The following is a 25,974-nucleotide window of genomic DNA, read 5'->3' on the forward strand; positions in this document are numbered from 1 at the left end:
TTTTAGTGTTTTTAAAGTAACTGCCTGGGCCCACTGCAATTCAGGTTTTACACAGTTAAATCACGGACATGCCTGAAAACAGAGCTGAATGAAAATACACACATGGGTATTAAATGAGCATGCGTTCAATGTATTTTTTTTGAATCCAAGTACGGTATCGGTGATGAAATTTAGAATCTGATAAAACCTATCGGAAGACAGGTGGTAGTGTACAAATTTAAACATTTCTTCAGGCCCCCTGCCGAGCCCGGACCCCCCCCCCCCCCCCACTTTGCCCCTGTAAGTGACCCACGTGCAAGTCCTACCTGTCCTCATGTGCAGCCTCTTCTCCGGCCCCGTGCCTTCCCCAGCACCGCAGACGAAACACCAAGGCAGAAAAGCTGATGAACAGGTGCGCTCAGCACTAAGTGAAGCTTTACGTCTCAGACACTGTTATACTAATGATTTGTGTTAAATGTAAGAGTGACCACCCGAAGCATAAAAATACAATCTACGGCTTCCAAACTAGCAGAGGGAAGGAAACAATCGTTCAACATGAAGCTGGGGAAATGGGAAAACAACAAAGAGGCTGGGAACCGAAATCGCCAGAGATGGTGGGACAGTGCCAATATACCTCCTCAGTGTGAGCAGGTTCCCTTCCCAATCCCCAAGCCCCCATATCTTTAGCTGGGTTCAAAATAGAAACTCATCTCGGGGCACTTGGGTGGCTCAGTTGATGAAGCATTCGACTTCGGCCCAGGTCATGATCCCACAGCTCGTGAGTTCAAGCCCCACATCAGGCCTGCTTCGGATTCTGTCTCTCTCTGCCCGTCCCCTGCTCATGCTCTCTTGTGAACAAACATTTAAACAAAAACAAAAAACCAAAACAGAAACTCATTTCAATGTTATTCTTTATAAGAAAACCCTCTTGGAGCACCTGGGTCCTTGGTTAAGCATCCCAACTCCATCCTGGCTCACGGTTCATGGGTTTGAGCCGTGCATCGGGCTCCATGTTGACGGTGCGGAGCCTGCTTGGGATTCTGTCTCTCCCTCTCTGCCCCTCCCTTGTTCTCTCTCAAAATGAACCAATAAACAACAAAGGATAAAAATAGAGATGGAAAAAGACGGACCAGGAAAATCTAATCAAAATGACTGGAATCGTGAGCAATATTAAGAACAGAATTTAAAGGAAACATCTGAATAGGGATAAAACTAGAAATAATGATAAAGGGACCAACAACAAAAAGATGCATGATTCCTCAGCATCTTACATACGAGCCTTGCAAAAGCTAAAGGATTACAGAGAAGAAACAGATCAAAAAGACAGTTATTTAGGGGGGGATATAGATATTTTTAGCAAGCAAACTAAAAAGTCTGAACACACAAGAATGCAACAGAGGATAAACACGGACTATGCTTTATGGTCAAAAGTACAACTTCGAAGGATGTATTTCCAGATGATGGTGTAATTATGCTGCAATTACTAGGTCAGCAACGAACACTCAACACAGAAAGCCTGTCGCTGGAAACTAATAAAACACAACCTCAAGTAGCTCATGGGTTAAGAATGATCCGTGATTTCATAACCGAAACCGTACATTACGTAAGACACGAGAGCGACAAGAGTACTCCAGGTGGACGAGAAGTCATCCGTCCTCCGCCCTGATAGCGGGCTCATGTGGGCCTCAGGCCCTGCCTGAGGGCCAACAGTGAGGAGCCCCGCCTGGAGCTGGGGTGGTACCAGTTTTCCCAGACCGTGCCTGGCTAGCTTCCACCCAAACTGGGATGTCCAGACTACCAACAGTAGGTTAACTTAGGTAAAATCCAGGGGTGCCTGGGTGGTTTAGTCAGTTAAGCGTCCGACTTTGGTTCAGGTCATGATCTCACGGTTCATGAGTTCAAGCCCTGCATCAGGCTCTCTGCCTGACAGCTCAGGGCCTGGAGCAAGTATTTTAAAAATTAATTAAAAAACCCTTGGCTCAGAGCTTGGCATAGTGCAGGGCAAGAAATAGGATCTCTGGGGGCGCCTGGCTGGCTCAGTTGGTTAAGCTTCCAACTTCAGCTCAGTCATGATCTCACAGTTCGTGAGTTCGAGCCCCGCGTCGGGTTCCGTGCTGACAGCTTGGAGCCTGGAGCCTGCTTTGGATTCTGTGTCTTCCCTCTCTGTCCGCCCCTCCCCGGCTGGCGCTCTGTTGCTAAGATAAATAAACATTAAAAAAATTTTTTTTTAAATTAAATCCAGCCAGACTACATCTCAGCTGTGAAGACACAGGCAGTTGTGACCCCTCAGGGTTCTACAGGACACGTGCAAAACGCTTTATGTTTAGACCATGGCTGGGGCACTTTCGTGAAGTTCTATTATACGTGGTCTAAAAATCACATCAGTATTCAAGAGAAAAACCAACGTCTAGCAATTACTTTGGGCAAATGCCTCAGAGTTCGCCCCTGCAGGTCCAGTGACCGGGGCGGGGGGGGGGGGGGGCGGGGAGAGGGGCGAATTCTGGGAGCTCTAGCAGCTCTAGAAAATCCCCAAGGATGAGCCACAGCCAGCGCCCACTGGGCGGAATGGTCTACAAATAACAGGCGCGAGACTCCAAGCAAAACCAGAATTTTAAAAACCTTAACAATTTATTAGTCTTATTTCCCAGTAAAATATTCACATAATGTCAAAAGAATGGAATGACGGGAGATGTAGCCGACTACCTTTAATTATTTCCACATAAATATGTAAAATCTAAAAACCCCAGGGGATCATCAGACTGAGTAGAAATTTGATTCTTCAAAGCAAGTATTGCTTTACTATTGTCATTAATTCAGTCAATAATATGACCAAGAACCTGCAGTGGTAAACAGAATGCCTGCGGAGTTGTTTTTTTAAAAGATGTCCCGGCGAGCCGTTATCCGTCAATCCAGGAAGAATATGTTATTGAACTGCGTCGCACAAAGTTTCTTTACCTCTTCTGCAAAAGACAGAAACAGGGAGTGAGAAACAGAGGTTTTCACTGGAAAGGTTCTATGACACAGACTGGTCCCTTAAACTCTTCTGGAATACAGCTGCCAGTAAATGGCCGCATCTGCCGACCTTCAGCCTCAGGCCTGGGCAAGAAACTTTCACGAGTCAAGACAATGGGGAAAAAAAGCCTCGTGTCCCCGGGACCTCAGTTGCCGTGTCACAGCCACGGGCCGCTCCTCCGGGCCCGGGAAGCGCACGCCCAGCCCCGCAAGCGCCTGACACACCCACAGGCTGGGGGCTGCAGCCCAATGTCTAAAATGTTGGGCCATCGGGTGCCACGCCCCAGAAACCCTAGCTGCCGCCCGGGCCGTAGTTCAAGTGCTCCGCGGAGGCGGCGCCATCGTGACGCCACTCAACTCCCACTGCACCCGGGGCCGCGTTTCCTGCGGTTTCTAACGCGCACGAGTCTCACTAGAGGCACCGATGGGAGAGACGAACCGTGTCCCAGCAGACACGTGCGGAGAATGAAACCTCACACCTCACTGTTGTGCATGCGGCGCTCCCCCAAACGTCCACTCCTTGCTCCAGGCCGTATGCGGTGCAGCAAGGGAGCAGAGGCCGTGAAGGGGACACGCTCCCCCCGCGGCCAGCGCAAAGAGCCGTGAGGATCAGCCAAGGCCGGTGCTGGAACAATGCGCGCACGGGGGCCTGGAAACTGCCAGTGAACCGGCCCGCCCTGCCACGAGGTGGGTCTTCGTCACCGGGGATCAGAGTGGACATCTGTATACACACTGTATGAAGCCACAGGATTTTTTTTTTCTTTTAGCATTACAGAAAATCATTTCCTTTGGCCAGTGCCAAGTTTCCGAAACACAGGGACATTTCCCACAGGAAACGTGAAAACTTTTTCAAGGAACTTTTTCAAGGAACTGTGCTTCTGGAGAACAAAGGATGGATCAAAGGACGGTTCCTTTGACATCAACAGCCGTGTCTCCTCTCTAGCGGGTTTCCGACCACAGTGAAAGGACAGACAGCGGCGAAGTTCTGCACCACGCCCAGGTTCTATTTACCATTTACTTCGATCAGGTTTGCATTTTTTTGATTCAGGATAACATACAGCTCCCGCTGGTCAGACTTCTTCCCGACCACCCAGTAGTCGCTCATCGCTTTTACGATGATCTCCTCGTCTTCATCCACTCTGCAAGACAAGGGTTCCCAGAGGCAACAGTGTGTTAGCTGTTTAGTGCAGCGCGAGCGACACACACTCTCACACGAAAAACCGGAAACTAGGGGCGGCTGGGTGGCTTAGTTCACTGAGCGTCGACTCTTGATTTTGGATCAGGTCATGATCTCATGGTATGGTTTGTGAGACCGAGCCCCGCATCAGGCTCTGTGCTCTCAGCTGATTCTCTCTCTCAAACATTAAAAAACTAAAGCAAAAACCTTTGAAGAAAAACAAAAGAAACCAGAAACTAGCCATCTGAAAAGTCTGGGGAGTCCCATGCAAGTGGCCAGTGACCCGGGGGCCTCCTACTCTGTTCGCAAGTGGGGCCCTCTGCAGCGGCTCTGGGCCGCTCGGCTTCGATGAGGATTCCTTCAGCGCCTCTTCTCCCGTTAGAAAGAGGACACCTCGGGGCACCTGGGTGGCTCAGTCGGTTAAGCGTCTGACTTCGGCTCAGGTCATGATCTCACGGTCCGTGAGCTCGAGCTCCGCGTCGGGCTCTGTGCTGACAGCTCAGAGCCTGGAGCCTGTTTCAGATTCTGTGTCTCCCCCTCTCTCTGACCCTCCCCCGTTCATGCTCTGTCTCTCTCTGTCTCAAAAATAAATGTTAAAAAAAAAAAATTAAAAAAAAAAAAAAAAAAAAAAAAGAAAGGGGACACCTAATCTGAGAAGTCCGAATTCGAGAAGTTGTTCGAATTACCTGGTAAAGTCACTGTTGATGTCACCCAGAATCTTCATCAAATCCGGATGCACGGATGTGAGTGACACACTAGGGGTTTTCCTCATGTGAATTGTACTTTTCTCTGCTAAATTCATATGGTTGAAGTAGATAAACTTAAACTGGGGCTCTTTCTCAGACCTGTGAAAACATGTCATCAAAATGGTAACGTTCTCAAAGAATAATTCTCCAAACAATACAACCACATTGTTAAAACCTTAAATCCATGTAGCTACGTAAGGCCTTATATTTTCGACTGCTGGGCCTTCAAATCGAGAATCTCAGTGAAGACGTTAACAGGCTCTTCGTTCCCTAGTAACTCATTTGAGATCCATGAGGTATTCAATAGGATGGAATTTTCCAGAAAGCTGAAGCTTAGCTTTTGAAAAACCAGTACTATAACCACTTTGCAATAACAGTGCTTTGGAAATGGCAATCACTTGATTATTTGCTGCATTTTAAATTTTTGGAAATAAATGCAAACTCAATACAGGCCATCTGTCTTCTAGCAGAGGGGTCAGCAAACAGAGTAGTGGCCCTGGGACCAAATGTGGCCTTTTTTTAAAAAAATCAAGTTTTATTGCAACGTGGCCACCCCCGTATGTTCGGGTATTGTCTATGGCCACTTTCTGCAACATATACGGCCGAAAGAATCTGAAATATGTATTATTTGGCCCTGTGCAAAAGTTGTTTGCTGACCTGTTTTAGGAGAGTGACAGCTCATTTATCTCCGTGCTGGGGGATGAACGTGCCCCCTGTGTTTAATCTGCCACAGAACTGAAGTTGGCTAGTCTGAGTCACAAAGCTCTCATCACCCTAAATGGAGACCATTCTAAGGCATTTGAGGCGCTTCTGCTGAACAGTGATGAATATTTTCATTGGAATACATCTTATTATTTGGAATGGCTGGACAATGCTACTCCGCCGCCTCCCGGGTCAGAGGCCGGACCCCTCGGGGAACCACTCCGATGGCCAGGCCACAGCTCCCGGGGCCTCCCGCCCTCCCTCTCACTGCACCCTTACTTAAGTGACATTCGGGGGTCTGGGACAGCCTGAGCAGCCCTGCCACTGGAGGGGGCTCAGAAGCCTTCTCTGCTTACTTCAGGGTTAGCAGCCATGTTCTGGTGGGCTGAGGGTGCCGGAAATCCGACCTCCGGAAAAGTGGGTTACTACTGTAATACTTTACATCTAGGCAAAGAAAGAATGTGGATGGCTTAGTTTCCAGGAAAATGAAAAGAGAATTCTTACAAAACCAGAATATGTTTTCAGTAGGCCCCTAAAACTAAGAACAGCAAGTATAACCCCAAGAAAAACTGGAAAGATGAAACATTTAAGATGCTTGGCCAGAGCTGTGAATTTAGTTGTCTGAGTAGACAAACTTCCACCCAACCCTGATCGGGCCTGCAGTTCCGGTCTTCTGACCCCAAAACCCTCTCTGTGGCCTCCCTCTTACCCTCATTCAGAATGTGTAAAATGCCTTCTTAGAAGATCTAAATTATTTCTTTGGTACCCCTCATGGAGATTTACATTAGCGAATGTTGTTCAGTGGTTAAGACAGGGGCCAATGTGGCCTCTTTCCACCGCCTTCCATGAGGAGAACACAGAGAAACAGAAAAACTGCTACTTGCTCTTCCACTATTAACTTGTACCGCTGAAGAAGGAGAGGCCCACTCACAGTGAAAACAGGACAATGTCCACCCTACAGGCTCCTTAGCTACATCCAAAGCACCATGGGACCAACGGTGAGCTGGTTTGGAAGGAGCAGCTACGGTCACCTGGTATCTTTTCCCAAGAGCTAACACAGACGCCTCTTAAACACCCAAAGCAAGTTTCCCCCTAAACACAGAAACACAAATTTCTTGCCGCCTTAAAAAAGAACACGCTGCATACGGTTAATGACATCAATGTAAAACACACTGAACCCGGGGAAATCCTACAGAATTCTTGCTGACGGTTTGTTAGGAGGTTAGGCTGACAAGACGGGAGCACAGTAATGACAGCCTCGAAGAACACGGGAAGGTGGGGCCTGTCTTAAGTGGTTGTATTCTACGCTGAGTGTCCGCTAATTTTTTTTTAAAAGATTTTCTGTTTTCTGTCTGCCCTCTGCCCCTTTCTTCTACTACTGGTAGAAAACCCAAGTAGCTGTGATTGGCAGGGTCACAGGGACGTCTCCCATGAGTAAACGGCGTCAGTTTTAGGAGACGTTTAAGGACCAGGTACGTGAACACCTAGCCAAACCTCAGAGGCGTGCCAGGGAAGGTCACCGCAGGCTCTGAACCAAGGGAGGAGGTCAGCAGATGTCCAGCAGGTGTTTGACCACTTGCAGAGTTTCCCTGGGGACGTCAACGGCTGGCTGGGGCCCCGAGACCATCTGGTGGCTTGACCTGTTCTGGGCCTCGTTCCAGGCGGCTAAGGTTTGCCAGACGCACGGTTTCTAAGTGAGGATGGCCATTCCACACTTAACAAACCAAACAAAAAGGGAAGATTCCGAATTGACCGATATGGATATTGTAAGAAGGAAAACTGGTCTTCATGTGGGAGTTACATGTTACAGCTATTGCTCCTCTGCGTGTCCAGGGGGATTAGGAAGGGAGGCACAGCTGAGCCCTTGTACTATGCCCGTGAACCACGCCCTGGAAGGAAGGCTTCCCTGCCCGGGCCCCCCCGGCACCACCTCTGCACGCCCGCCAGGCCAACCCACCACCCTCACCTTCTTCCTGCCTGGCATCCCGTCCTGGGTCTCATCGTTACCAACGCTCATCCACGGTTGCACTCCTCACTTCTTGTAGAAAGCCTAACGTCCTCAACCTCCGGAGCAACTGGGTTGAGTTCCCCCCCACCCCCAAATTCATTCAAAAAGACTGATGAAAAGGATTATAAAAATTGCCCACAGCTATGAGGGCAGCCTTTTTAAAGTAGGCTTTGCGCTCAGTGCAGAGCCCAACGTGGGGCTTGAAATCACGACCCTGAGATCAAGAGTTGGAAGCTTACCTGACTGCACCATCCAGGTGCCCCAAGGGTCTCCTTTGCTAATACCTCTGTACTTCGCCCTCCTCACACCTTTTCAAATTCAGTATCACAACTAGCCAGTGAAGAGACATATGCAAAATAGAAACGAACGTCTCAGACTCAGCAAAGTCTCAATTTGGGGGAAAACTTAAGTTAGAGAGCTGCCTCTAGTCCTTAAAAATTCCAGGTGAAATGGATGAAAGACCTAAATGTGAGACAGAAAACCATCAAAACCCTAGAGCAGAAAACAGGCGACAACCTCTCTGACCTCAGCCGCAGCAATTTTTTGCTTGACACGTCTCCAAAGGCAAGGGAATTAAAAGCAAAAATGAACTACTGGGACTTCATCAAGATAAAAAGCTTCTGCAATGCAAAGGGAACAATCAACAAAACTAAAAGGCAACTAACGGAATGGGAAAAGATATTTGCAAATGACACATGGAACAAAGGGCTAGTATCCAAAATCTATCAAGAGCCCACCAAACTCCACACCCGAAAAACAAATAATCCAGTGAAGAAATGGGCAGAAAACATGAATAGACACTTCTCTAAAGAAGACATCCAGATGGCCAACAGGCACATGAAAAGATGCTCAACGTTGCTCCTCATCAGGGAAATACAAATCAAAACCACACTGAGATACCACCTCACGCCAGTCAGAGTGGCTAAAATGAACAAATCAGGAGACTATAGATGCTGGCGAGGATGTGGAGAAACGAGAACCCTCTTGCACTGCTGGTGGGAATGCAAACTGGTGCAGCCACTCTGGAGAATAGTGTGGAGGTTCCTCAAAAAAATAAAAACAGATCTACCCTATGACCCAGCAATAGCACTACTGGGAATTTACCCAAGGGACACAGGAGTGCTGATGCACAGGGCACATGTTTACAGCAGCACTTTCAACAATAGCCAAATTATGGAAAGAGCCTAAATGTAAATGTCCCTTGACTGATGAATAGATGAATAAGATGTGGTTTATATATATTATGCATGTTTATATATACAATGGAATACTAGTTGGCAATGAGAAAGAATGAAATCCTGCCATTTGTAGCAACGTGGATGGAACTGGAAGGTATTATGCTGAGTGAAATTAAGTCCATCAGAGAAAGACGGATACCGTATGTTTTCACTCACACGTGGATCCTGAGAAACTTAACAGAAGACCGTGGGGGATGGGAATGGGGAAAAATAGTTATAAACAGAGAGGGAAGAAGGCAAACCATCAAAGACTCTTAAATACAGAAAACAAAGTGAGGGTAGACAGCAGGGAGGGGGGAATGGGTGATGGGCACTGAGGAGGGCACTTGCTGGGATGAGCACTGGGTGCTGTATGGGAAGCGATGAACCACGGGAATCTACTCCCAAAACCAAGAGCACACTGTACACGCTGTATGTTAGCCAATTTCATAATAAACTATATTTTTTAAAAATTCCAGGTGAATTAGATTGAGACACAGAAGATAAAACCATAAAAGTCCCTGAGATAAAAATGGCACATTCTTAGGCTACTGGGGTGGAAAATCACAAGCATGACAGTGAAAACAGAAACCTAGAGGAAACGACTAATAAAAATGACTACGTATAAACCCCAAACATATTATAACAAACAGTAAAACCAAAGTTAGAAAAACACGTATGATATGACCGAAGGGTATTACGTTAAGAGCACTGACGTAGAAGAAAGGATACGAAGCGCTTCAGTGGGAAGAGCCAATGGACCCAGACTGGCAATTTGTGGAAGAGACACAACCACCAACCTCGGCGTCACCTATCAGGCATCAAGACATGACACGGAGAACTAGGGCTGTAGCCCCTGTGGGAGGGGACTCACACTGTCACTATGCATTCCCTGTGCCCCAGACCTCCACTCCAGGGACAGGTCCTAAGAGGAGGAGTAGATGTCTGCACCAGACTGTTTAATGCAGAACCATGTTAATGCTAACAGCCAGAGGCAGACTGCCCGTCGACTGGAACGGCGACTACACAGAACGCAAACCATCCAAGTAAGTACCGTGAAGCCACGGAGCAGAATAGGCAGATCCGTATTCGTTGGTTTAAAATGATGTTCATGCCACATAGTTTTTACAAGCTACAGATCTACAGCATGATCTATTTTTAAAAACCCATCAGTAAAGGGGCATCTGGGTGGCTCAGTCAGTTGAGCGTCCTCTTGGTTTTGGCTCAGGTCATGATCTCATGGTTTGTGGGATCGAGCCCCCCCTTTGGGCTCTGTGCTGACAGCATGGAGCCTGCTTAGGATTCTCTCTCAAAATAAATAAACAAACATTTTTTAAAAACCCATCAGTGAAGAACACTATATATACCACTGTTTACGTATGTGTATGTACAAGTTTAAAAAGATACAATATTTACACTTTTGAATTCAAAAATAAGGACACAGGGCGCCTGGGTGGCTCAGTCAGTTGAGCGTCCGACTTCAGCTCAGGTCATGATCTCACAGTCTGTGAGTTCGAGACCCGCGTCGGGCTCTGTGCTGACAGCTTGGAGCCTGGAGCCTGCTTCGGATTCTGCGTCTCCCTCTCCCTCTGCCCCTCCCCTGCTCACGCTCTGTCTCTGAATAATAAATAAACGTTAAAAAATAAATAAATAAAATAAAAATAAGGACATAAACTACTCTCAAAAAAAGAAAAGGTTTAAAATAATTGAACTCTAAGTCCTTGAGTAGAAAAAAGTTGAGGCATCATACAATAGAAACCAAAGACCAAACAAACCCACTTCATGCCATTCTGTAAAGGGGTGACCTCAATTTCACAAGGAACATTAAAAGCCGTAGCTTTTGTGTAGGGATTCGACATTAAATATTACGCCCTGAGCTGGCCCTACGGGTGCTGTCCAGTGGGGGTGGGGCTGAGACAACAGGCGGGCACGGAGGCCCTGGCACTGACCCGTCCTGCCGAGCGCAGCAGCCCCCCACCTCTCAGCAACTGTCTGGAGGGGCCGACGTGGGGGTCTTTTGCCTCCCTCAGGCCTCCCTCCCATTTCTCTGGGACGCGTCTCCCAGGTCCTGGGACTGGCATGTAAAACGGTTTGACCTGGGTCAGGAGGATTTCCAGGAGAAAAGCACAGTATCTTTTGTACTCGAAAGCATTTCCCTCTAGTCAGCTGATACTTATGGTTTGGCAGGTGAGAGCCGCTTACATATAAAATCTCAGATACATCCTTAAGGTCAACTTAAAAAACAAATTTTTTTTTTTAATGCTTATTTTTGAGAGAGAGAGAGGAGGAGCACGAGCAGGGGAGGCGAAGAGAGAGGGAGACAGAGGATCTGAAGCGGGTTCTGCGCTGAAAGCAGAGAGCCCAATGCGGGGCTCAAACTTAGGAACCCGAGAGCCAAGAGATCACGACCTGAGCCGAAGTCGGACGCTTAGCCGACTGAGCCACCCAGGTGCCCCAAAATCAACTTTCAAAGTAAAAAACAATACGCCTCTGAGTCCCTGTGCTTCGGCACAGCCTTAAATTGTATGCTTTACCGTCAAGTCTTCCAGGTGCCCCACCTTTCAGGGACTGCTAAGGCTACACAGTGGTTCTGGTAACTGTCAGAAACCGTCCTCCGTGACAGACGGAGCTGTGCCAAACCATACACGGCAAAGTGTTAACCGTGGAATCTACGTGGGGGGCTGTGTGTTCACGGAGTCATTTTTCCACCTTCCTATATCTGGAAATTTTCCTAATAAAATATCAGAGAGAAAACGGTTTCTAATGAAAATAGATAAGTAGATAATATCCAAGGCCCTGTCCCTTCTTGAAACTGTATCAATTTGGGGAAAAAAAATCTTCCTTCCTTTAGCCCTTAAAAATTCCAGGTGAATTAAAGACCGAAACACAGAAGATAAAACCATGAAAGTTCTGGAGATAAAAGTGGCAGTTTTTTGTTTTTTTTTAGTTTATGTTTTAAGAGAGAGCAACAGAGGGCAGAGAGGGAGGGAGGGAGGGAGGGAGGGGGAGGGGGGGGAGAGAGAGAGAGAGAGAGAGAGAGAGAGAGAGAAAGAATATCAATTCCAAGCAGGCTCCACACTGTCAGCACACAGCCCCCACGTGGGGCTCAAATTCATCAACCATGAGATCGTGACTTGAGCCGAAATCAAAAGTTGGACTCTTAACCGACTGAGCCACCCAGGTGCCCCCCACAAATGGTATATTTTTACGATACTGGGGTGGAAAGCCTCAGATATGACACTCAACACAGGAATCTAATGGAAATGACTAGTAAAATGGACTACATATAAATCTCCAATTGTATATTATAAAACCCAGCAAAACCAAAGTTACAAAAGGGAAAAATGGGTGTGATTTCCGTACAACCCCGAGGGCAGTGGGACAGAAGGTGCCTGACGGCAGGACCACCTCCCACGTCTGTCACCGAGTCACTGCACATACGGCACGTGGGAAGCACAGGCAGACGTGCCCAGCAGTGTCCCCGGGTCTTGGGGAAGCAGGGAGCTTCAGTTTCCCTCGCTCCACTCAACAGTTCGTCCTCACACGGTACCAAACAGATCTGACTCCTGCTTCCTTCAGAAAAGACCATCTGGCAGTTTCGCGGTGAAAACCTTAGACGACGAAGCAGCACTGAAAGACGGAGCGGGCAGGTGCGCTCACTTCTCGGCTTTATCTTTTCTCACGCCCAGTAAGCTGCGGCCGGGAACAATCCACACACAGGCACGCAGCCCACGCACACCTCCACCTGCACCCTGCCTGGGACCTCTCCACAGGCTGGTGCTTACGTAAGACCACACCCAGCAGGAGATCACCGTAAACACAGGTTATACGTAAATTCACATGTTAGTAACTTCTCAAAATACGGACGCCCATATGAAGAGGGCTTTTATTTCTCAAAGTACTTCCCCTGTGCTCACTTCATCTTTCCAGCAATCTGACCTTACACTAAGAGAGGAGGAGGAGGTTCAAGGACTCTCCAGTGTTCTCAGAACCAATGGGAGTTTAACGTGAGTCTCCCGATACTCGAGCAAGGGCCCTGCAAGGCACCAGACTCAGGCCCAGCGCCCTAAGGGCCCACATCACACCTACCTTCACCCCACACATTTGTGCACAAGAGGCAAAGTGCTTTCTGTCCCCAAGAGGCAAAACCCTGCTGGTTACCACTGCTAGTGTGAATTTCACAACTGGGCTGGTCAAGGGGGATGTGAGGGGTCCTCACGAGGTCCAGCCCACAGGCACAGCCAACACACCGAACCCCGTAGTTTACGCCACAGTCAGGGGAGAGTTGAGGGAACGTGTCCACAGAAGACTCAGCCCCACCCCCCATCGTGGAGGAGGAAAACTCAGGAACAGTTCTCCAGGGAGCTTTTCAGACAGGAGTGAACCACACATTTTTCTCTGGATTCAGAAAAAACACCATTGATAATACCATCCATATTCTTATACAAAAACTACCCTTATTCTTCCCAAACCAGTTAAGTGCTAGAAAGTAAACACGAAGCAAAGTACAAACCCAGACATTCTTTTGTTGATGTTAAACTGCTCACAAATGTCAGATGCCAGCACTGTGAGCTGGGGCCCAACAATGCTGTCCAGTCTTCGGCAAAAATCCAACGTGGGCTGTACAGAGGCTAACGAGTAATTTAAAAAATAGTGTTATAATTCTTTGCGTTGAAAAGGTCAATATTCATCTAACTGTCTTAATTATAGTATTCCAATGAATACGCTTCTGATCTGGAAAATCAAACAATTAAATGACTGGATCTCCCCCCCACCCCAATAGAAGAGAAAAAGAACAGTCAAAATCAGTTATATTTAAGGAGAGAAGGAGTCAAAGACTTGTCTCACTGTGAATATCGATTTCAGCACACCCTGTGGGGCTGGCTGTAAATGGGTGGCCTACCCCAAGTAGGCCTAAGAAGGTCAAATAGTTAAACACGACGGGGCTCTCATGGGCCAGGTGCCGTCTGGTGCTTTACCAACATTACCTCATCGAATCCCCAAAGCCCCCTTTGCAAAAGGTCCTCTTGTGACATTTCACAGGCAGGAGGCACAGAAAGGTGCCCAGGGCCAGCTGCTAGGAAGCAGGGAGGCTAGGATGTTAAATATATGAATGAGAGCTCATCACCACGGCAGAGATCACAGAGGTGAGCCATGCTCACAAGGGCCTCTGTGACGGCATGGTTATTGTTTAGGAAGAGGACACGGCAAATTGTAAAGAGAAAAGGCTTATCTACTCAGGCTCAAGTCAGATACAGGTGGGTACCTACCATCAATCATAAAGCACACGGCTGCACTCATGGCCTGGGAAGAGAAAACAAGCCAAAGATTACAAAATGGCACCAAAAAGGTCTCTGATAACCAAACGCAGTGGCCCTGCCTGAATTTGCAATTAAATCACCTTTTTTCTTTTTTTTTTTCGGTCAACTGGAGAAATGTGGACACGGAGTGCCTATCGGGGACGCTAAGGAAGTGTCGTTGATTCTGTCAGCTGTGCTGGTGGTTATGTGAAAACAGACGCCTTTATTAGAGCCAACTGAAGCCTTTATGAGTGAAATGACATGATCTAACATGCTCTAGCAAAAAACACACAGAGGAAACAGATGAGCGATTAGCATGCCGTTCATTCAATTAAGCTGTGTGATGGGCGCCTGGGGATTCATTATTCTAGTGTCTATTTTCGCGTATGTTTGAAAATTTTCATGAACAGTTAAAAAGCCCCTAGCAAATGAATGTCTCCTTGTCTCCCTTTTGATCACAGCAAATGTTACAGTTACGACGTTGGCTACAGGAGCCAGACCAGGAATCAACCCAAAATGTTTCCATTTTTCAGTATACAGTGTATACACAGTACACAGAACCTATGGCTTCATGGGAAAAAGCCACAGAGATCCTCCGGAGGCCCGCTCCTCTAGGCAGCCACTTCTGACCGTTTTAAATACCAAGGCTCTACCACTGTGACCTTCAGATGCCACACTGATTCCCTACTTGTACCATGACACAAGTGACCCTTCACCAGCCTTCCTCTTCTTCCCTGTCGTTCGGAGCACTCCAGTTTGTCCACTGGCCACCTTACGGTCCCAAATGGCCCATTTCTCACACCACAGCCCCAGGCATGAGCTCCTAGATTGCCATTTATCATTTGAAAAATTCATTTGGGGCGGGGGGTGAGCATGAGCCGGGGAGGGGCAGAAAAAGAGGGTGAATCCCAAGCTGGATTCATGTTGCCAGCACAGAGCCTGACACGGGACTCAATCTCATGAACCATTAGATCATGACCTGAGCTGAAGCCGGATGCTTAACCGACTGAGCCACCCAGGCGCCTGGATGGCTGCTTTTTAAACGAGAACACTTAACCTTCCCCCGTCTCTGCACCCCTCTCCACATCCACTTCCCCACCTCCAGCAGCTGTGACTTTATTTTCACACACTCACACTTGAGAACGTCTGCACTACTTTGTAACTGAATCACAATTATCACCTGCCTATCAACAGGCTGCAAAACTGGGGGCTCACAGGCGAGTTCCATCCAACGGGTGTTTCTTCCTGGGTAATTCTGACTTCGATGCCAACTAGTTTTCTACCAAAATTCCACCATCCAGCCTCTCCTGAAATATCAGCCAACCTGGGACCACTAGCTGTGCATTTCCAAGTGCTACCTAGCGGATGTGAGTGGCCGCTGGCCTCCTTGTGACACATACGACTCTGTTTCACAGAACCCTCCATCCTGAAGCCCCGTTCGCTTCAGGGCTAATGGAACCCATCTGCAGGGTCCCTGCGGGGATGTGCATGTGTGACCCCTCATGGGCTGACTTTTTAAATGTGCCTTTCAAGACTCTGTTTAAAAACCTGAACTCTGACTACACAGAAAAGCACAGAGAATGGCACGATGAACCCAACAGACCATCACTTTCCCAACAACTGTCAGCTGACGGACTGTCCTGCCCACCCTCCCCGCCTGCCACATGTTCATCTCAGACACCACATCAGTTACTCCAGACACAGACCAGTAGGTATCTACAGAGGACCAGGACTCGGGAGCACATCCAAAATGGCGGCATGAGGAGGTCCACACTCTCTCTTCAAACACCATAATTGGAGGAAATTATAAAAAACAGTAATTTAAATTTCCAGAGGGAAACTGTTCTAAGGGCAAACGGCAAATGGAGGTCTGTTTCTTCAAGAAAATCTACTGAGTCCGAGTATTAACTTCAGAGCCGTCAACACATATACTAAAAGGAAGAAAGATCTCAGATCAAGAACTTCAACTTCCATCCTCAGATTTTGGAAAAAAGAAGAGCAAAGTAAACCTAAAGCAAGCAGAAGGAAGAAGAGAATGAAGATTAGAGCAGAAATAAGTGAAAGAGAATAGAAAAATAATAGGAAAAATACCAAAAGTTGGTTTTCTGAAAAGATGAGCAAAACTGGAAAACCTTCAGCTCGGTCAGCTAGACCAAGTGAAAAGATGTAAACCACTAAACGAGCAACTGAAGAGGGGACATCACTACCGACTTATAGGGGAAAATAAGATTCTTAAGGCTTTAAAACTATGCAACGTTCTATGTGAACAAACTGAAAAACAAGCAACATGAACAGATTCCTAGTAGGACATAAGCAACTGAAACAGACTCAAGAAGAAAGACAATAAAACCTGTAACAAGTACAGAGACTAATAATTTTAAAACTTCCAACAAAGAAAAGCCCAGATGTAGATGTTCTACCATGACCAAATACTCAAAGAACCAACAGTAGTTTTTCACAAAGTCTTCCAAAAAACAGGAGAGGAGGAAACACTTCCCAGCTTATCCGGAGGCCAATTCTACCCTGATAGCAAGCAAAGCCAGATGACGATTCAAAAGGAAAGAAAAACCACAGGCCAACATCCCTTCGGGCCCTGAGCCCACCCGGCATCAGTGGACCTCTGGAGGTCAGTGACTCTGGCGGTCAGCTGAATATGCGTGGCCAACGCCCATCAAACACTCTGGACATCGAGGCCCATCAAGCTTCCCTGGATGACAATTCTGCACACACATCACACGTCACCGCTGGCAGTAACAGGCCCTGCGCTGTCTGCACGGTTCTACCGCGAGAGGACAACTGGAAGCTTGCGCCCAGTGCCTCCTGGATCCTGCCCCGTGTGCCTCTTCCCCGGGCTGTCCTTCACCCATACTCCTTTGCTGCCATTAACTTTAACTGGGAATGCACCGGCCACTCCGGGTCCTGTGAGTGCCTCTAAAGAACTCCTGGCCTGACGGTGGTCCTGAGGGCTCCCGAGCCAGCAGTGTGTGTCCGAAGTGAGGGTGGTCCTGGGGACCCCTGCACTGTGCGGTTAGAAACGCCTGAACTGAATACATTAAAGAGGCAAACTATATGGTATGTGAACTACAACTCGATAAAGCTGTTTTGAGGAAAAGAGAACACTGTGAAATAACTGTGATGTCCTCTCACCACACTTAAAATTCTATCTATTGATTTGACTCTAAAAATGGAAATCCCATAAGAGACTGTACCAGGGTATTTCTTCCATTAGGGTTCAAAGTCATTACCCTGAGTCACTCAGAGGAGAATGATTTTAAGTGTGACAGAGAGGCGGGCCCTTCCCTACCCCCGTATGCCACACTTCACTTCGGTTCATTTTCAGACACATCTGTTGGTTTGTCTTGCCTGGAATTCTCTCCTTCTGGGCCCCTCCTTCTGACACCCAACACTTAATCAAATCTCTTAGTCCTGCTATGTCATGAACTCAACACCTTTTTGTTCTGGAGCCCCTGACCCAGGACAGAGCCCCCTTTCCTCTGACTGAAGGAAGGACACATGGGGTAACCTTCCTGAAACTTTGCATGTTTAAGAACATCCTTCTTCGAGGTCACTCGTGATGGATAGTTTGGCTCAGCAAAGAATTCTACACTGAAACCCATTTTCTCTCAGAACTTCTCAAATGACTTGATTTTCCTTCTGGAAGTTTCTAGGATCCTTATACTTCTGAAACTGCCCATCGTATGGGTAGAAATATGTCTTTTTGGTTCACCGTGCAAGACATTCAGTGGGCCTTTTCGGTCCAGCAAATGTGTACCTCTTAAGCAAAAGGTGTCCCCATAACCACTTTGTTGCTCTCCTCTCCTCCACATTGTGAATCACACGTTGAAATTCTCCTCTCCCGTTGTTCTTCTGTAGTTTCATCTCATATCCTTTCATCTCATGCTCCAGGCAAGACAATTCATCTTTAACCCTTACAATGAAGTTGTCAAAAATTATAATTTTGGGGGACAGGGGCTGAAAAGGTTGTTGTTTAATGGGTACAGAATTTGTGTTGAAGGAAAGTTCCGGAAACAGTGATGATGGCTGCACAACAGTGTGAATGTAGTGATGTCACTGAGCTGTACACTTAAAGATGGTTAAAACGGCAGGGTACCTGGGTAGCCGAGTCGGTTAAGTGTCCGACTATTGATTTCGGCTGAGGTCACGATCTCACAAGTTTGAGACCAAGCCCCACATCAGGCTCCGTGCTAAGCATGGACACTGCCTGGCATATTCTCTCTCTCTCTCTCTCTCTCTCTCTCTCTCTCCCTCTCTCTGCCCCTCCCCGGCTCACACTTTCTCTCAAAATAGACATTAAAGGGAAGAGGGTTAAAATGGCAAATTTCATGCCACGTCCATCTTGCTCCAGTCGATACGCTTAGGAACTGTATTTTCAGTTAAGCCTAGTTTACGCTCGTTCACGCTCACCCGGACTCTTTCGTGTCTTCCTGGTTCTATTTTATAGATACACTTCTCTAATCTCTGGACGCAAACTTTTTCAAGTTCTCTCTGTTCCCAGAGTCATTTTTGTTTCTCTCAGGACCTACAGTTTTGTTTTTCCAAACATGCTGAAGGATGAGGGAGTGCGTGGCCAAGCAGGGAGGGGGGCTTTGCTCTGGGGACAGGACGAGGGCAGCAGTCACACGGGTGCCTGGGGACGCCACATGCTCCCAGGTGCTCACGCCCACACCGGCCGCTCTAGGGCTCCCCCGATCGTTCTTCTTTAAAAGGACCCTCGACTTTCACCCGGGGATGGGTGTCAGCTGCCTGTGTGCAAGCACAGGAAAAGGGGTGGCCGGCCGATTTATATACATTTCACCTACTCCCCTTCTTTCCAAGCTCACGTCCCCCTTCCGACTCCTCAGGTGTCCCCCCAAGCCGGGAGCTTCTCTGGGCTTCTGGGGGGCGGGTGGGCTCTTGCCCGAGCACACTCCCTCCACTCATGTCCTCGGCCAGACTTCCTCCACCAGCACCACACTTACACCCCCTTTCTGCCTTCCAGGGAGAGACAGCCCCCTCGTGCTCTGATGTGCACTCCCCCCTGCGCTCTTACAACATCATTTCTAGGCCTTTACAAGTTGAAACATAATTGTACTCTCAGGTGGGGAAGAAGATAAACATACACGCTTAGCTTTCTTTCTTGAACCAAAACCACCTTTAAAAAAATCCAGCTTCTGGGGCACCTGGGTGGCTCAGTCGGTTAAGCACCCAACTTCGGCTCAGGTCACAATCTTGCGGTCCGTGAGTTCGAGCCCCGCATCGGGCTCTGTGCTGACAGCTCAGAGCCTGGAGCCTGTTTCGGATTCTGTGTCTCCCTCTCTCTGCGACCCTCCCCCATTCACGCTCTGTCTCTCTCTGTCTCAAAAAATAAATAAAATAAACTTTAAAAAAATCCAGCTTCTAACAATGGGGCACCTGGGTGGCTCAGCTGGTTAAGCTTCCGACTCTTGATTTCAGCTCAGGTCATGATCTTGCGGTTCGTCGGTTCGAGCCCTGCATCGTGGTCTGCGCTGACAGGACAGAGCGAGCCTGCTGGGGAATTCTCTTTCTCCCCCTCTCTCCTTAGCCCTCCCCCGCTCTCTCACGTGCGCTCGCTCTCTTTCTCTCGCTCTCTCTCATAACAAAGAAATGAACTTAAACAAAAAAACAACCTAACAAGATGATACCCTGAAACAAACGGACACTAAGGTTATAGAATCAGCAAGTCCTCGGCTTTCAAATCTGCAAAAGCAGAATTCACTGAGGCATAGCCAGGCCCACACCAGAAGGCACCGGACTACCAGGTAACACAACCTTTGGTGGCCTCTGGTTTGTGAGCGCCCGGGACTTCAAACCCTGGTGAGCCAGAACAGTATTTGAATACAGATACAGTATCTGTCACTCTGATTCTTTCGCTAATAACAAAAGTACTGAAAAGGAGCTGAAAATAAGCCCACTGTTCTAGAGGAGCACTCATTGTGAGTTATACAGTGATTAGAACTCTCAACTTTTGTTCCGAGAAATAACGAAGAGGTATGTACGTGCACACACTTGTGTACACACGCAAGAAGGATTTACTTTTCGCGTTAATCTGCAACAGTGGAGGGAAAAACAGTTGTTACCTTATAAACGATTAAATGCAGGGCTTCATACGTGTCGTCCGTATTTACAAAAATCTTGGGGAATCTGCATTTTGCTTCTGGATCATTTAGGTTCAAGGGTCCAGTAAGAAATCTGCAAAGTAAGCACGGAAATGACTCCATTCAATTAGGTAAAGTACAAACAGAAATATATTCCTACTTAATATATATTCATTTTGGGGGGGAAGACACCAAATCAGAATACGATAAAGTTTTAACTCACTGGAGACATCAGAATTTCCTTTGCTGATTATTGCCAATAAACAGCACAAAGGTAATTCAGTATTGATGATTTTATCTTTACCAAAAGAGATCATAAAATCTAATACTGTTTTTCAGAGAACACAAGTTTTACCTTCCATAATGTTGAAGATTTCCTGGCATCTCTGCCCTTATTGGAGAATCTCTTCCCGCCAACTGTAAACAAATACAATGTTCAGAGATGACTTCTTAGATATTCCTGCTTTTAAAGCTTTGAAAACAGCACTCATATCTACTAGTTGGCTCCAGACCATTTTTCTGTATCATTCTCTCCTCTTATCCCACCAAAGAGAGAGAGGAAGGATTACAGAGGAAAGAAGGCACTGATATGAAGCAGAACCATCATAACTTGATCATAACCTCAGCTCCATACACTGACTTAGTCCCTTTTATGCCAGTAACCAGAATCTCCCACGGGGTTAACAGATGCTAGGCGATGACCACCTCATAGGACCCCTCGAGAGAACACACTCTTCCTATCTCCTCGTCATGGAAACTCAAGTTAGTACAAGTTCACCAACGCACACAGGTCCTACATGGCAGAGCCAGGCATTGACCGCAAGCCTCTGTGACATCAAAGCCCCTGCCTCGGCCAGGACGTCACGCCCCCTCGTGGATCTGGATGTGGAGCATGGAGCACACTCCTGACATTCTTTCTCTGAAGATGTACTGCTTTCAACACACGTAGGAAAAGGGAAAAAAATCCAAGTCGTGTTAGCTAAAACCTGTTACTCTAAAAGTTTTGACATTCTTTCAGTCTGTATAAAGTTTTAGCATAGAGGTCCCCTCCGCAAAGATTGAAAAACATTCTAAGTGCAACAGTAAAAACATAGCTCCAACTCTCCCACGTGCGGTGGTCATGAGACAAGACCTCATGCATCCACACTCACGTTGCCACGTTGTGTACTGTGGCTTCCTATTTTGTAAGCCTGGCTCCTTGGACTTATCATCAAGCACCAAACAGAGTTCCCTGTTGCAGCAGTGGCACGGTCACACGTGGAAAAGCCTCCCGACGGTGTGCATGTAAGCAGCTAATTTAGCATCAGGCAGACCCTGAGATCAAGTCCTGGCCCTGCCACTTACTAGCTAGTTACTCCGGGCACATCACCGAAGCCCCCTAAGCTGGAGCATCCAACATGTAAGATGGGCCTCAGGATGCAGGAGATCGTTCACGTTTGCTGGTCGCTCGGTTCGGTGTCTGGTATGTGGTACGTTCTCAAGAAACATGAGTCACTGCACTCAAACCGCCTGGAAAGGGACTAAGTACAGGACTAGGTCCTTCTCAGAACCTTCCTTTCAATTTCTTTTTCTTTTCCTTTTTTTTCTTAAGTAAGCTTCACAACACGGGGCTTGAACTCATGACTCTGAGATCGAGACCTGAGCGGATATTGAGTGGGACGCTGAACCGACTGAGCCACCCAGGGGCCTATCAATTTCCTACCAAAGTCATTTTCTTCCTGTTGTTTAACTCACAGTCTTAAACAGAGGGAGGGCAAGAAGAGGGCAAGCACATATATGCACCTGAGCCAAAATGGTTTCTGGGCTACAAGTATTTTTCATCTTCAACCCGAGGAGGGCTGCAGAAGGGCACTCTGGGGAGAAGGCTGCAGCATTACTTACTGGTCTCTGCATAAAACTGGGAAGTACAGCACCACAGTGGAGAAGCCAGGCAGGCAACAGAACAGCCACTCAATGACACCTCACGTTGGTAATGACAAGGCTACGGGATTAACCTTTGTTCTGTCAAAGATCCTGGGTGTTTTCAAGTTCCCAGAACCCTACCTAAAATCCCAGCTTTTCCTCCGCTCAATGAATTGCTCCTCTTAAGAACAGACCTTTCTATTGCATTTGAACCTAACAAAACCAAGAGGTGGCATATGTGGTTTTCTGGGCTAATGAATACACAACCAAATATTTATCATACCAGCAACGTAAAATACAGATCAGAACTGCCCCACCCACCACCGTGTTACTCCGCCCTCCTCCCCAGCCCCCCAGCCCGGGCGCGCAGGTGTGCGGGGGTGTGTGCGTGTGTATACACACAGGATACACACACATAGAGACGGGGGTGGGTTGGGGGAGCGGGGGAGAGAGACTAGTACCCGGCCATACCTCAGGTTCAATATGCCTTGGAAATAGAGATGTGGTGAGGTATTTGTATAAAATTCTCATGTCATCTTGCTCTAACCCACTCCTGAAACATCAGAAAAGCACGGTGTTAAAAGCCTGGAACTGGTCTTCCGTCTTCCTATGGCTCTGATTGTAACAAAGCTCCTCTTTTTTCCTCGTTTCCATTTTATCAAGATGCCGTCTCTTTGTCAAGTTCCAGAAGGGAATGGATTCAACTAGTCTGGCACCGGCAGTTATCCTGACCTGGCGAAGGCTACTATTGTGCCATCCTGTACTCCACGTGCCATTTTAACAAAAAGCCACCAGTCTGATTTGATGGGACTTGATTCTCTCCTTGAATCCCATGGAGGATTCCTCAGGGAGCATTAACGACCACAACGCTCCACTTTGGGCCGCCGAGTCCCCTCCGCTTTCTAGGCCATGCGGAAATGCATATGCCATCGCCCAGCCTCCCGGCAAATACTGGCATGCTGTAGACGGGGGATGTGCTCCCGCCGGGTCTCAGAAACATACGAGGATTTTAATTCTATGATTTCCGTGTAGGCAGAAAGGAGCAAGACAAAGAAAGAAACTTTCAGGCAGATCTAATCTGACATGAGGTGAGAATAAGCATGTGGAAACGGGTGCGGAGACACTAGCAGGCATCAGACCCTGTCTGAAATCATGTGTCTAGGTAGGGGTATAAACAGACGATGAGGAGTCTGTCTGGGGTTTTTTCTCTTCAAGAGAACAGGAAAAAAAAAAAAAAAAAATCCTGCGCTAAGATCCAACTCTATATAAATCAAGCCTCTATAGCACATTCCAGAGGCTTGGTCTGCTTTTCCCAGAAAGACCATCTGTTAGAAAAATCTGGCTTGTCCTGGCAAATACATGCTGTTCCCTTACTGAGACTGTTCCGAGGCTGTCTCACCTTTTCCTCTTCCTATGCCACCCTCTTCCTTCCAGGTTCAATTTTCAAAAGGTCTGGTCCACAGCTGAAAGTGTAAGGGGGCTCTGGCCCCTTAAGCAGGTTTGTTCTGTTTTCCACCAAGCAGAACCTTTAAGGTTTGTCCTAGGACAACCCTAACTCTCCAACTCTCACGCAGCCAAACGAGGCAGACCAAATTTCCAAATCAAATGTGTGAAGTCACCTACTCTTTCGTTTTGCAGAAAAAAAAAAAAAAAAAAAAACTCAGGTAAGGGGAGAGAAAGAGAAAAAGGAAAACAAAACATTTTCTGGATGTTACGATCCTTTCAAGACAGGAGTCAGAAGTGCTGGTAGGGCAGGGTCGTCGATGGTCAAGTAGAAGAGATCACCACGTAAAGCACTATGTTCTGGGCCATTTCTAGCACTGCCACTAACAGCAGCTACTGGGCCCATCTGGCCACTGAACACTTGAAATGTGGCTGGTTGCGGTAAGTGCTAAAACACACGCTAGAGTTTTAAGATTTAGCACCAAAAAAAAAAAAAAAAAAAAGTCATTAATAATTTATGTTTTTACAAGTGGAAATAAATAAGCTTAGAAATACTGGGCTAAAATATTAATTTCACCAGTCTTTTTTTTTTCAACACAGCTACTGGGAAACTTAAAATAATACACGTGGCTTGACCCCTATTCATTCTGGATGGTGCTATTCTAGGCCACAGGGCGCAAAGTAGAAAAAACCCCGTAAGAAGAAATGGAAGAAAACACTACTTAACTGCTTCCTATGTGTGCCACGTTAGGGCTTGGTTTTTATCACTTAAGACTCAATGCTAGGCACTAAATACTTTGGTGGTGGTTTTCTGGATTGAAAACTTAAAAACAAAAATACTAAGTTGCAGCCAGCTGTCCCAAGCACAAAACCCGAAGCAGACAATTCCTGCTTTGCCTGCACTAAGGCCTGCCCTAGTGGTAGGATCTCCGTTAGCAACCCTCTCTCCAGGGTTTGCCACCCAGCCCTTCTTCTGCTCCCCTAAGAAATAAAACGCAAAATACAAGTACAGATACAAAAATAAATGAAGTAATAATGCATTATAATTATAGAGGATGTTACTACTGGGGAACAGTTTTTAGGAAAAAAAATAATAGTTAAAAAAATCAAAAAGTTCCTTCCTTAACACAAATAAGCAAACAGATAATACATAAAGCAAAAAATTCCTGCACTGGCAGGTCCAAATGATTCAGGATTCTATCAATGGCTCACATCAAACAGGAAACAGACTGCTCATGTTTAGACGTAAAGGTGTTCCTTCAAAGTCTCTCAAATATACTTATTTAATATGAATAATTAAAAAAATTAAAGTCTGTTTATTTTGAGAGAGAGACAAAGAGAACATGAGTGGGAGAGGATCAAAGAGAGAGAGGGAGAGAGAGAATCCCAAGCAGGCTCAATGCTGTCAGCAATGAGCCCAACACAGGGCTTGATCTCACGAACCGTGAGATCATGACCTGAGCCAAAATCAAGAGGTGGACGCTTAACCGACTGAGCCACTCAGGCATCCCATTATAATTTTTTTTCTTAAAAAAAAAAACAAAACAAACAAAAAAACACAAACTTTTCTTCAGCTTAAATGTCAACTGATCCACTTGTGTGCAATGCAAAATCCTTTCCATCAGGATCAGTTTAGTCTACAATATGGACTACATTAGTGTCGCGTATTAAATGTAAAATAATCTAGTCCAGATTATGCTCAACTTTGATTAACTTAAGTATCTAAAGCAGTTATTCATAAAAGCATTAACCTCTGGAAACTAAATCCATTCACTAAAAAGAAAATACTCTCAAAAAATAGGCCAAGGGGGGTGCCTGGGTGGCTCAGTTGGTCAGACGACCGACTTCAGCTAGGGTCATGATCTTACAGTTTTTTAATTAGAGCCCCATGTCAGGCTCTGTGCTGACAGCTCAGAGCCTGGAGCCTAATTCAGATTCTGTGTCTCCCCCTCTCTCTACCCCTCCCCTGCTCACACTCTGGGTCTGTCTCTCAATAATAAATACACATTAAAAAAATCTTTTTTAATAAAAAAAAAAAAAACAGGCCAAGAAAAAGCAAAATAAAACAAAACAGGCCAAGAACTCTGGACAAGAAAGCTGAATGACCTCCTACCAAAGAGCAGTAATGTCGAATGCTATCATGGCCACTGTAAAACCAAATCCATCCATGAAATGCAACACAGTTCAAACAGAAGAGATTTTCTACTAACCATTTGCTTTGAGCTCACAACCAACATTTACTGAGCACATACAGTGTACCAGGTTCTGGCCATGTCCTGGAACAGACAGATATTTCTACCCTCAATCAGTTAATTTCAAAACAATAAAGTAGCAAACCAAAACCATCAATACATTAAAAAAATCATATGCCA

General features: G+C 46.7%; 1 protein-coding gene across 1 annotated transcript in view; it reads right to left on the minus strand.

Moving 5' to 3' along the window:
• Nucleotides 1-2,588: 2,588 nt before the first annotated feature.
• The window catches only part of CCZ1 (CCZ1 vacuolar protein trafficking and biogenesis associated), a 33,499-nt gene continuing 10,113 nt past the window's right edge, over nt 2,589-25,974 (minus strand). Inside the window, exons 8-15 of the mRNA XM_060649525.3 lie at nt 22,631-22,712; nt 20,613-20,674; nt 20,240-20,351; nt 14,112-14,145; nt 13,355-13,472; nt 4,855-5,013; nt 4,003-4,130; nt 2,589-2,939 (exon numbers count right to left, since the gene is read on the minus strand). Coding sequence (XP_060505508.1) covers nt 2,884-2,939; nt 4,003-4,130; nt 4,855-5,013; nt 13,355-13,472; nt 14,112-14,145; nt 20,240-20,351; nt 20,613-20,674; nt 22,631-22,712 — 751 coding nt within the window. The 3' untranslated portion in view covers nt 2,589-2,883. The remainder of the gene's footprint in view (nt 2,940-4,002; nt 4,131-4,854; nt 5,014-13,354; nt 13,473-14,111; nt 14,146-20,239; nt 20,352-20,612; nt 20,675-22,630; nt 22,713-25,974) is intronic.

The sequence above is a fragment of the Panthera onca genome, chromosome E3 (genome assembly GCF_046562875.1).
Source record: "Panthera onca isolate mPanOnc1 chromosome E3, mPanOnc1 haplotype 2, whole genome shotgun sequence".
NCBI lineage: Eukaryota > Metazoa > Chordata > Mammalia > Carnivora > Felidae > Panthera > Panthera onca.